Genomic DNA, 13,439 nt, shown 5'->3' with positions numbered 1-13,439 from the left:
GCACGACAGAGTTTTAAATGCCTAGGCAGTGAGGCAGGACCTAAACGAATTAGCTGAAAATACTCATAATCAGAGGAGATATAAGATCAAGAGAAAAACTAGTATTTCTGAAGGACTGGAATTTGAAAGAAAGAAGCTAAAAGCTTCATTAGGAAATCATTAGATTAGGAGAGGGCAAGGCTATCTTCAGGATTTCAGAAAAAGCAATAGCTGGAGACTGGAAGGCAGCTGTGATGGAGAAGAACTGATACCTTACTGCCCTGTCTCTGAGAAACTGAGAACATGGAGTACATATTTCTTCCCCCTGCCCTGCCCCGTTTGGGTCAGCTTTGCTGTGCATAAGTGTTCTTGATTGTAGTGACTACTGGTAGTATAGTTTGCAGTTTCTGTCTTCTGTGCTGCTTCTAATCATTCATAAATACAAAACAACTCGCTGTTACACTCTGTCCCCTTAATTTAAGATTTGCTAATGAGGTGGCCAGATGCTGTTGTAAGTTACATAAGTACAAATATGTCTTTCATAATGCAAGAGAAAAACTGGTAATGCTTTTTAGTGGACTACTTGGACTCAGTACTTTGTGAATGGAATTTTAAAACAGAATTTCCATTTACATCTATTTTAGAGAAAACTATTTTAAAGAAAACTTCCTAACCAATGAGCCAAAACTTCTGTAAACATTTTTTTTTTGTCTGCATTTGTAAAAGGATTTGACACACCTAAAGACTTATCCCATTTCTAAGAAGAGAAAAATCTGAGATATTAATGGAGAACTTTTAGGGGATCCCTTCTTCAGACAAGCAATGTACAGTTTATACTATGCTTTCATGCTCCTATAGGAAAATATTTGATAGTAAAAAAAAAAAAAGATAATTTTTTCACAGTTTTAGTGCCTTTAATTTTTAGTGCTTCAACAGTAATAATACTCATGTGTAGTAGAATAGAGAGGAGAATACTGCACAGTCCATCACTTAATTTCCAACCCTGGTAAGTCAAGAGGTTGTTTTTTGTTAAAAAAAGGGATGGTATTTCATATCACACTATGCTCTAAAGAAATCACATGCCTCTGTAAACGAATGTAAATGGTATTACAGTAGAGAATGTGAATATGCTTAAACCATGGCAGTGTTATTAGCAGTGCTGGAAGAAGAAAGTATTGTTTGGTTTTCAGATTGTTTTCAAGTTTTGCAGGTTAAAACACTATTATTTATAAATTATATTTTTGGACAACTTCATTTAAAAGTTTTATTACCTTTGTAAGAGATAATAAAGTATATTCTTACTTTAAATGATGTTAATTATTGTCATTGAGTTAGATGTTCACTATTATTTCGTTACATTTCTACATCTGTCATGTCTACTAGCATTTTTCTGAGAAGGGCTTCAGACTGGTGACTGCAATAGCTCTGTCAGGACTGACAAGTGCAAAGCAGTATATTTGCCCTTGTGAGATTTTAGGATACTCCTTGGCCTGCTGAAAGCCTATAAACTGCAAGGTAACTAGCAGTGGGCACAGAGTACTTTTCCCTCTATTCTTTCTTGTGCCAGTTTGGCTGTGCAGTTAAGTTAGCAAACAGTCACAGTAAGATGACATTCACTCTTTTGAGGAAAGTAAGTGGTTTTGTTTATGAGTTTGAGGGGAAGGAAAAAAAAAAGCTGCCCTTGAGAAAGTGACAGATGGTCCTTAAAGATCTCTTACATAGAAGGAAATTATAGCTGCTGATTTCGTATTCATTTAATGATTGTATGATTCATTTTCCTGAACAGGTTCAGAGATTAAGAGAAAGTGTGTTCAAGTACTGTGCATATCCAAGATTTCTGCACAGCATTTTTTCTGTAATCATCCATTACTTCACCGAGACAGATACTGTAGAGGTAGCACACAGCCTTTACAAGACGAGCAGTGAAGTGTTGGTTTGTCTTATGATGCAATATTTTAACCTGTTTGGGTGGATAATCCTCCCCACAACACATGCACACACACACAGAGATGGTAAGTCCTTGGTGTGGTGAGCAGAAAGGGAGCTATTATAGGAAAACCTAGAAGCAGATATATAATAGGATTGTTCAAAAGCGAAAAGAAGTCACTCATAATGCATGGGTGGTTTCAATGCCCTGCAGACAGTGGATTCTTTTCCATGCGATTAGGTTGAAAGGGAACACACAGTAGATGAGACAAATATAAAATGTGGCAGGGAGTGAATTTAGCAAGCAATAAAAGCTTTTAATTGCTTACATTTTCTAGCTTTTAGTTCATTTTTTGTTGTGGTTTGTTTTTTTTTCCAGTTTAGTGAATTGTCAGATAAAGTAATCTGTTAATTTTAGTCTGTGGTGAAATTTAAGAAAAACAGCAAGAAAACAACAGTAGGTCATTGTGGTCCTAGTATTATAACAATTCTGAACTCAAAATTTGATAGAAAATGAGATTTATTAAATCATGTCACAGGAGGAGACAACCAAAAATAGTTTGGTTTTGCAAGGTGGCATTAGGAATGCCATTCTGCATTTTTTTAAATTTATTTTTTTATTTTTAGGAGAAGCATCAATTGTTCAGAATCATGTGTCAATAACAAGAAAATCTTTCCCTAAAATCACCCTGAACAGACTCTGCTCTCATCTTCCTCTCGAGAGCAGTGACGGTAATCCTTGGTTGGAATTAAACACTGATGTCAAAAGAAGGACAGGAGAATGCTCTGCTATCTGTGTTGTCAGTAAACATTTAATAGACAGAAGGATAGAGACTCTTCATATTAATCAACTAACACCAAATCTTCCCACTGTGTTTGAGGCTCCTTAATTTAAAAGGTGTAAATTTTTAACAAGACACACTTACTTTACCTTCATCTGCCAAGAACACAATATGTCAAGGGTTTCTGTCTTATAAAATATAGCTCCATGTAGGAGCTCCATATTCTATTCCTTTAGAGACTCGATCTGTAATACAGTGGAACAACTTCGAAGCTCTTCAGTTGCGCTGATGGAAACTGGCAACTTTCAGAGCATTGCAGGATTGAGTCATTTGTGGCATTTGTTTTAATAATACACTTAGCTTGACATTTTCAACATTGCAAACATCAGTCCAAACAATAGGCTTTTGAAGTAGCCAAATAGTTTTATTCATGTTTACAAACTAGAAATCTACAGCAGTGATGTTGTGATACGTCCAAGTCTAGAGAGAGCACGTCGTCAGTGACTTTAACTGATATCACCAAGTTAGCTTGCCTTGACTTTGCACCTCCTCTCCTCCCACGTTTCCCCATGCCCTCCCCAGCTCTCCCAACCATGCCCTTCAAGTTAGGCAGTGATGTGGAGGTGGTACAAGAGAAATGTGTTCCCTTTCCTAGGGAAAGCTGACTGCTTCTTGTGTTCTCTTAACAGTGTTGCAGAAGGAACAGGTCGGACCTTTGAATTTGGTGGATTTCTGGAGGAGGGTTGTTTTTCTTCTTAGCAATGCGGGGGGGAGCTAAGTCTGGAAGTATATGTATTTATCCTATCTAGGAAATGTTTTCTTCTATAATAAGGTTGGCTAATGTTCTCTGACCTTCTTTTATGCTTAGTGACAGTGACATTCCCATTGGTTCCTCTTTCATGTGATGTTTTCAGACATCTATTTCTATTTTTATCAATCAGGGAGTAGCTTCTAGGCTTATGACTTTCAGCTGAGAATAACTTATGCCACCCCCTGTGTTTGCTTTGATACAAGAGATTGTTTGCTATAATCGCTCTGTTGTATCACAGGTTTATTGTTGTGATGAACAGATGAGCCAACTATGCAGTAGATTTGTTAGTTTATGTTTAATGGTCATAGTCTGTCTTTAGATTTTCTTGCTTATATGCCATCGTTTCGCCCCTCAGTTTAACCAGGAAGAATACTTGCCTCCAAGTGTTCTGATTTCAAATGCAGTAATTTATATGGAAAATTACATGATAACAGGCATATCTAGCAATATAAGCTGTCTAATTAAATTTCACTTGCTTTTTCCAAATTAATGTCTCCTATTTTAATAAGAGTATGGTGAAATTAATTATTGAAAACAGACCCTCCTTGCACAATTTGACTAGTGTTTGTATCTGACTTGCTACTCTCTATTATTTCTCCTGCTTCTAGATGTCACACAATTGTGCCGATTGATGAGTACCAATGAATTCCCAGTCCAAAGAGGTGATAATATTACATAGATAAGGGAGACAAAAGATGAGAAGAAGGCAAATATACCAAAAACCAAGGCAGCAGTCTTCTACTGCCCTAACACACACATCTAAAAGTTACATATTTAAGTTTGTGTTGATCACAGTAAGCGCCCATTATCTTCAGCAGAATCAAATAGGCAGGTGTCTAAGAGACTGTTAGTCACCAAATCCTGCTGTGTGAACTAGGGGACACTGAAGCTAGCAGGTCGGTTCCATAAAGATTTAAAAAATAATAATAATAATTACAGCCATGGACAGTGCGTGTGTTGCTGCAGGAAGTTGTGAAGGCAGATAGGATGAAGAAGTTCAGAAAGGGATTAGATGAATTTGTGGATAAACAGACATTAAAGCAAAAGGAGATCTACCCTCCAATGTCCTTGAAGATACGATTGTGGGTGCTGGGAGAGTATGAGAGGGACAGACTGCTGGTAGTGGCTAGGCTTATGTGCTTTCCCCAAGGAGTATGTCCAGCTGTAGTAATCAGAGACAGACCATGTAGTGAGATGATGAGATTGAAGGACCCAGTAGGGCATTTCTTAAGTTCTTGTAAGTCTTAATCTGCTGTTGGAGGGACCTGTCTCCCTATGCTGACTCTAAAATGAGTCACGGATGAGGTGACTGGTTTCGTCTTTGAAGTACAACTTTCAGGAATATTATGAAGTTAAGCATATTAATCCCATGCCAGGAGTCTAGGTGATCTTCCAGGTGCCACAAAGAGCATCAGTAAGGGCAATGTTCCTAAACTGTTACTAAAACCAGTTCTTCATGGTAGCTAGGCCCATCTCTACAGTGTCATCCTTTCTGTCAGTCTAATTGAGTAAAAGAAGTTAACTCATTACTGCAGCTCTGGTAGATCTTGTTCTCTCCCTGATTTGCCTGTGAGACATCCTGCTTTAGGTAAAGCACTTGTAAAAGTCCATCAAATGAGTGAGACGTGTCCATTTCAGACATACAAAGCAGTAGACTGTAGTTTAGTTGCTGGCATTTGTTCATCTTGAGGTATGCAGGTCCTGTTGTAGATGAGAAGAGGAGACTTGGTACCCTTCTGAGCATAAAAAATTTGTAAATTTATAAAACTGCAAGTCACATTATGCAGTCTGTGTCTTTTTTTTTTAAATAAAGTTGCATTGCAAATGATCTGAATAGACTGTGATATGATTCAGTACAATAATTTAATTCTTTTTTCCATCTATTGTAAAAATTAAATTTTATCTTCACTGCTTAAGCCAGATAATGCATTTTTAAACTCTTTTTTTTGCAGGTCTATCTTTCCTATCCATCCTTCTTTCAGAATAGTGGTCTTAGCAGAACCTCCTGTCATTGGAAGTAGTACCCAACAGTGGCTGGGTCCAGAGTTTCTGACATTGTTTCTTTTTCATAATGTTCGCTCTTTAAGCAAGAGCGAAGAAATACAAGTTATTAAACAAATGGTAAGTATGTTCAGTATTTTAGGCACTTATTGACTATTGCTTACTGAACGTGATTATTTACTACATAAAAAATATTTTGCTATTTCAGTGTAGCATAAACGAGCCTTCATTTACAAAGCTTATCAAAGCAGCATATCTGCTTATCTTGTAATGGTATTGATATAGATTAGCATTCTTATCGTGATATAAAATGATGCTGTAATAGAAAAATGCACTTTGTCAAAACTGTATTCCTTTTTGGTTAACATAAAGCAACTGCAGGTGCTGTATGCTCATTGCATCTGGGTGTAGCTGTATATGGAACTTGCATATCTTGATCTTGCAGGAAGATTAATACTGTTTTTCTTTCAAGCAGATTCCAAATGTACCCAGTGTTGCTGTGGAGCAGTTATTGTCATTAACACACAAGCTTCGGGAGACAAATGATGCCACAGTGAGCCTTTTTTTTTTTTTTTTTTTTTTTTTAGATTTATTTCCTCCTACTCTGACTGTTTTAACAAAGGCTGGGTGAAGTATGCTAAGCTATAGTGTTATTTCAAAGGCTGCCTGATTGGAAAACCAGCCCCAGAAAATTACTGCACTGCATACTGTAAACTTTTTTGATTTATGAGGTGCATTTTTATCATCTGCATAAGTAAAGCTTTTAGGAAATTGCCTGAATCCCAGAGAAGTCAGGCAGAACAGTACACATGTTGTTGGTAGGTTTAGATACATGGCTCGCAGTGAAACATGCTTCAGGTGTGTTTTGAATAGGTATGGACATAATCATGTATGTTTAGTATTTGATGACTTTGCTTTAGTCATTGGAACTTTGATAGCTGAAATTCTTGGGGCTTTTTGGGCAATGGGAACTACCTAGCCATTACAAAATGCCAACGGGCAACTGCAAAGACTCAGAAAAGGGAGAGCTCCAGAACTCCTGGCTGCACTACTGCTGCAGGCTATTCTATTAAAGCAGTCTTGTCAAGAAAAATAAATTCTGCTGACATAGTAACCACAAAATTCTTTAAAAAGATGCAGTCGAATCATGGTGAAAAGAAAAAGAAATTATTGCTATGGCAACTAAAGCACTGGATGTTTTTAATGTAACTAAAATGTAAAACATTTTGAGTGGAATCCAGCAGTTTAACTGGTATGTAAATGTCATCCGTTCTCCTGAGTTTTTATGATTTTAACATGGGCAATAGTTTTTACAGTATTACTATTTAAGAAGCTGAGAGAGGCTGTTATGCTCTTCTGAGCTTAAAAAAAGTAACTGAAAAGGTTGTCTTTTAGGTACACCTTTGGGACAGTTTTGTTATTATTATCTATTTACCTTTCTACACCTAATATATAAATGGATTGGTTTTGACATACTCGGAGACATACCATGCCTGAACAGAGCATTACAAAACCCCTTTCCAAATATGTGGATGTCTATAGCGTTGTGAACTATCTAAATGAAGTGTAGGATGTTGGACGAGAAGTGAGTCACAGTATGGATCCAGGGAGGATTCTTGTAGATCAGCAGTGACATGAGACATGTTGGGAATAGCACACCTGTGCGGAGAGCTGAAATGTGTGCCTTAGGTATGTCAGGCTATTTATAGAGTTGCCTAAGTAAGCAAGCCTCTGCCAGAGATTATCCTGAAATATTAACCATTGTTTAAAGTGATTTTGTTAACAATAGAAGATACCTATAGACTATTCAGCCTGTGGGCGTTGTCTGCCTCGTTGTAATTGTTTACTTGATTTACAATAGAATCTAGAGGCCACAATGAAGATCCTGTTGAATTAGATGCCTCATAGATATATATTACGACTGTCTCTAACCCGATTTTAAGTTTACAGTTGTTCAATATAAAATATTTAAAAAAAAACAACAGGTAAGAGAAAAGAGGAAATTTTGTTCCCAAAACTTTAACTGCCAGTTGTAAATACTCAGAAGATGTGATACAGCTTTTCCTCTGTGGTCCTGTCCTCTGTGCTTATTTATTTCAGTGCAGGATCTGATGCCATATATTATTTAGACGTTAAAACACCCATGTCCTGAGAGATTGGACTTATCAAGGTGGCACGATATATGAAATACACTGCCTTGGTTACTGTGCCCAGCTGCTGTTCTCCATCAGTGCAGTCCTATAGGTTGTGACTTTGGAGGATTGCTTACCTGCCAAAACTTACTCTACTTGGGAACCTTTCAGCTGTTTAAGATACTTTTGGAAAGAGAATGTAATCTCCAAAGGCAGCGAGGGTTCTGGCTAGTGAGCATGGATAACTAGGATACAGCACTCGCCCCTCTGCCTTGTCCATGCTTCGCACATGGCTGAGTAGGTCTTGAAATAACACTTCAGATGCCGTCATTTACATCACAGTGTCCATAATGCTGGGTGGTAAACTGTGATGGTTCACAAGATGCTTCACAATCTTCGTCAATGAAAGCAGGAGGAGCAGGAGTAGTAATCTTTGCGTTTAGCCCAATCTAAATCATTCTTGCTCATTGCTCAGAGCTGTGCTGAAAAGTATTATCCTTTGCTTTCTCAGCATTCAAGAAAAGTTCTGTACAATTTCATGGAACTTTTTTTTTTTTTAAATATTATTGCCTGTTTGTCAAAACTGCAGTTTTCCAGGGGTAAGAACTGGCATTAAGTTGTTTCTCATGCTTAAAAATTATTCAGGGGGGAAAGAAGGCTCTAAAATTCATGAAGTGTTGCTTTTCTCTATTTTTTTCCCTGGATGGCAAATTGCAGGATTTTTTCCGAATTGAGACAGCATAATATATTAAGATAAATGTAATTCAGTTAGAAATCATTTATATGAAGCAAACCAAAACATTTTGAAATTACCTAATTAAAATATTTCACTTGACCCAGGCAAAGCATGGCGTGACTTATCAGATCACGCTCATTGTTGTGTGTTTCCTGCTCAAATAAGGAACCTATTTGTATTAGATACCTTCATCCGGTAGATGTAATTAGAGAATGATTTCTTTCGCAGTCTTTATATCTCTCTTTAAATACATGGTCACTTGTTTTGTTTTTTGTTTGTTTGTTTGTTTGTTTTTTAAATTTTGCTGTATTTGTTTGAAGTCTGCCTTCCCAGGCGTTGAATCATTTTTGTAACTCTTTGCTGAATCATGTCCAGTTTTTAGCATTTATTTTAACATGTGGACAACAGAAAAGGACACAGTGTTCCAGTAACGGCCCGCCCAGAAGGCGTGTGCAGAGGTGATACAATCTCCTTACTGCTGCCCAATGTTGTCTTGTTTATACATCCAAGAATCCTGCCGGACCCTTTTGCCAGAGCGTTACATGTGGAGCTTTATATTCAGTTTGTGAAGAGCAGACAAGTTTTTAGGACTTTGATCCCTTTACAGTGGCTAACCTCCTTGTTATTCTTAATATTGTTTAGTGTTAGGTTTTATATAGTGAATAAAATTCGGTTATCAGCACATTTTTCTTCCTGTTGCTTATCAAGTGAAATCGTAATGCTAATCTTTTGATGACATCATGAGTTCCATGGCAGTGAATTACCATAACAAATACAGAATTAACAAGCTTGCAGATTAAAAAGCACAAGCTGCTATAGGAGGCAGAAAGCACCTATGAATTAGGAGAAGAGTTGAAATAATTCCTTTTGGCTTACTTTTTTCTCCTGACTTGTTCAGTTTAAATCCCTGAGGTTCAGTTCCAGAGATCAAATAATTAAACTACCTTGTATTTTTTAACAGGCACAGTCACTGGCTTCATCTTTATCTACTCGACAACTATTGCGAATTTGTCGTCGATTGTCACAACATCCAGATGAAAGTCTTTACTATGCTGTTAATAAAGCCTGCCTTTCCAGGTAGAAGTGCCAGTTTGGGTGGAAATTCAAGAGCTGCTTAGTCAGTTGCTAACATGCAAGATAGCTTTTAATGCATTTTAGTAGATAATACAATTGCTGTCTTGCTCCTTAAAGCCTGTCATTCCTTTGGAAGTATTTCTGTGGTATTCTTAAACCTAGGGCGTAAGTAGAAATGACTTTATACTCGTTTCTCATCTTTATGAAGATATTTCATTACATTATATAAATTGGGCCACCCTTATCAGCATTACTTCACTGTCTCAAAACACTGAAAGTGGAGTTATATTAATGTCTAGTATGACTATGTTTGGGGGGGGCTTGATTTCTGTTCTAAAATCTGTATCTAGAAAAGTTATGAACATCTAGGTTTTTTGGCTGAGTTTTTTCGGTGTTTGGTTTTTGGTTCCCCCCCTCCCCCTCCCCCTGCCCCAAAGAAAGCAAATTTTAATTACCAAAAGGTTTGGAAGGCTGAAAGGCCCTAGTTATAGACACCTCAGAACTCACTCCTTCTCCTTGGAACCTGGGGTCTGAGTGAACTGAGTCAAGAGAAAAGGTATTTCCGAAAAAACATTGTTTCTATTGTAGTTCTTACTGGCAGTGGAATGAGGACATTACATACTTCCAGTCCTAATCCATCCTACATTACAACCCTATTGCAATATTCGATAACACCAAAGCCTTTTAAAATGAGCACGCAGCCACAAATGTAGTTCATTGTCTATGGAAGAAGTTTAGTTTTGCTCCTTAGGATAAGTGAAATGTTGAAGACCACTTGAGTGTGAAGGGAATGACATTCAGGGTTTGGGGACCAAGTAAAGCTTCATACTGATTTTTAGATTACAGAAAATACTGAAAATTTTAAAAATTCTTAAAATACAACCTCCCTATTATTTTTCTTAATTTAGGTTTTTACCAAACCTTGCCAGATCAGCTTTACATAAAAACCTGCAGGATTCTGGTATTGAGACAAGTCCAGATGACGTGAAGAAGCTAGAGGAAAAGGATTACACATGTAAGCTTCTGCCGTCTTTTGTCCTGCTCTTCATGAATGTTTCTCAGGCGGTTGAGCATATAAAGGTGTATCCTCAAAATTAAATGTAGTTTTTTCCAGTTATATCCCTTTGACTTTGTTCTATCAGAATGCATTGCTGCTCTTGGTATGTTGATACTTCTGTATTGTCTGCTGTATTCCCAGCTCATGCAATTTTGTTCTCCATCATGTTTAAGTGTTTCCCAGTCTATAAGATGGATGGCCTCGGGCTTTCTTGGACTGCCTTTCTTTTTTTTTTTTTCCCTTTATTGGCCTTCCGCCCCCCCCCCCCCCCCCAGTGATAACTACTATTCTGTACAGTTACAGCCTTGGTTTGATCTTAATATTTTTGTGCTCTGTTTTGTACCATCACTTCTTTCTCTCTGCTGTTAAAATCAACCTTTTTCTCATTGAGGCTCTGGTAAAAGTCTTGGGTTATGTTTTGCTTTCATTCTGGCACACATTTCTTCATTAGTTTCCCTTCTTTTTATTCTCTTTAAATTGCTGTGGTTGTTACATGCTGCCTTTATCAAGCATGTCTTTTGTTTCTTTACCTCATCCAACTTGTACTCATTTGCAGTAACCTTCATTGCTACGCATATATTTCTGCTTCTGCCATTTTTCTCACTTCTGCATGACCCCTGGTCTTCATGCTAGCTGTATATCTTTTCATATCTTCTGTCAAGCAGCATACTTTGAGCAATTTGCTGTTTTCCATTCACTAAACTTCTCCTTTACTTTGCCAGTGTTATCTCTGCTGTCATTCTTCTGTGTGTTTCTTCTCAGTTTTGTGATGTATTTGATGTCCCTGTTTTTACTGTTACATCTTTGCAGTAGTAAACACATCTTTGGTTTTAATTAATAGGGATTCTGGTTTTATAGATTTTATTTATGTGTGTGTGTATATAAAATATGTATGTAAATACAGATATATTAATGGATCTATTATATACAGTATAATATCTATATGTCCAGCCATATGTAGGTGTGTACACATATACACACTTACGTATGCAGCCATCTATGTATTATTATAGCTGTATTTGCATTTTTTGTATATATAAAATAATTAGAACTCATGCCAGTTGTGTGATGCTAGCTGCTTACCATTCTGGGTTTTTAATCTGGACACATCCCTGGAATTTTCTTTATGTTTCTCTGTTTCATGCAATAAAGATAGAACCATATAAAATAATAAGTGAACAACTAAAAACATCTGTCTAGAAATTAGGCTTTTTTCAGTTTTACACCATACCAGATTAAGAAATTAGTGGCAAAAAATTATTACTCTTCTATTGCATGATATTATTGTTTACACCTAGTTGTTATTTTCCTAAGGACAGGGTTTATGGTTCTTTTGAACTAAGAAATTTTTCTAATGTACTTTTTCTCTCAGAGCTTTTGTTGAAGGTTATTTCAATGAGTGTAAATTTAGCCAGTTTTCACCAAAATGTTAAACATGTCCACATTCTGGCATTAACTTGTTTGAGAAAAAAAGCAATGCTGAAAGGGAGAATCAACAGTGACTCTCTACTGTTGTGGGTTGGCACTGGTTCTCAGCCGAGCACCCACACAGCCGCTCACTCGCTCCCCAACACGCCCCAGGGGTACAGGGAGAGAGAATAGGGAGAATGAGAGTGAGAAAACTCATGGGTTCAGGAAATGTAGCCTAACGATATTAGTGATATTCCGATAATAAAATGAGAGTATGAAATTAAACCAAGGCAGCGGTCACAACTTCTAGTTTCTTAAGGTACTTCTCCCATCAGATCACCTATTCATCCTTTATTGTAATAGACATCTTTGCAATTTTAAAGAGAATTCAAATTCATGATAATGCAACCTCTAGTTAACGGATACTCTTTCAAGCATTCTCTTTCTTTTAGATAGAAATAATTTACTGCAAGCCAGAGCCTTGTTAAAATTTGTAAATTGTCACTTGCAAGTGTTGGGAATTGATTGCATGTCTGCTCAGAGGATTCTGTAAGTAATGTATTTGCTTGTTTCCTGAAAAACGTCTAGGTGAAATAAACAATGGGATTCTGAAGATAGGGTCTGTGACGATGCCGGTTTATAACTCAACTGAGAAAATGAAAGTGCCTGATGTTTTGTTTTATGAAAATGCACAAGTAAGTATGAACCTCTGGCTTCTGAGGTACAATAAGTTTGTTAAATGTGTACTAATGTGCATGCTTATATATATTAAATAATGTACTAACTGAATTTTAGTTTCTGAAGTAGCTTCTTTAGGATCTGATGCTCATTTCAGATGTGTCTTCACCATTGCTTTGTGAAGAGATTGTAACAATCCTGTCGAACATTCATAAAATATGAAGTAACTGCAACTGCAACTGAATTTTCTTTAGAGTGATTTGATCAGATGTTGTGTTGAGGGATTTTTTTATTTTTTTTTTTTTCTTCTCACTGCTGCTGGACTGATCCACTTTTAGGGCTGGATTATCAATTCCATCCTGAGACTGTGTGCATGAAGATGTACCTGCCTTTTATTAGAATTAACACTGCGTGTTTGAAAAGCAAGGCAAAGAGTAATTAGTTAATGAATTATTAGTTAATTGGCTATTAATTAGTTTAGCTTATTAATTAGTCATTAGTGTTATTAGTGTTAATTCATAGTAGTGAAGAGTAAGAGTAATTAGTGAACACAATAAAAGAGAGTAATTAGTGAACACAATAAAAGGGAAGGGATTGGTGACTAGTTTTTTGGGGTTTTGTTTCCCCCCATCCCTTTTGTAGAGGTAGGTAGGTGTACTGCAGCTTTCTTCTCCACCTAGCGTGGAAGCCTCAAAACTGTCAGACGAGGGTATCCTTAGCAAGAGAATTACCCTCTGAGTTACCTTTAGAATATTTTGCCTCTGAAATGCCACACTGGTAGTGTGATATTGTGAAATATTTTTCTTTTAGGGGCCTGATGTGGGTTTGCTTACTTTTCCTTTCCTATTATCTT

The 13,439-nt window shown here is 36.9% G+C and overlaps 1 protein-coding gene across 1 annotated transcript in view; it reads left to right on the top strand.

Annotated features, from left to right (window-relative positions):
• Nucleotides 1-13,439, top strand: part of VWA8 (von Willebrand factor A domain containing 8) — a 191,499-nt gene that overhangs the window by 63,789 nt on the left and 114,271 nt on the right. The window contains exons 15-19 of the mRNA XM_075046133.1: nt 5,451-5,619; nt 5,975-6,052; nt 9,329-9,444; nt 10,350-10,456; nt 12,497-12,603. Coding sequence (XP_074902234.1) covers nt 5,451-5,619; nt 5,975-6,052; nt 9,329-9,444; nt 10,350-10,456; nt 12,497-12,603 — 577 coding nt within the window. The remainder of the gene's footprint in view (nt 1-5,450; nt 5,620-5,974; nt 6,053-9,328; nt 9,445-10,349; nt 10,457-12,496; nt 12,604-13,439) is intronic.

The sequence above is a fragment of the Buteo buteo genome, chromosome 14, assembly GCF_964188355.1.
Source record: "Buteo buteo chromosome 14, bButBut1.hap1.1, whole genome shotgun sequence".
NCBI lineage: Eukaryota > Metazoa > Chordata > Aves > Accipitriformes > Accipitridae > Buteo > Buteo buteo.
This window is presented reverse-complemented; position numbering and strand designations above follow the sequence as displayed.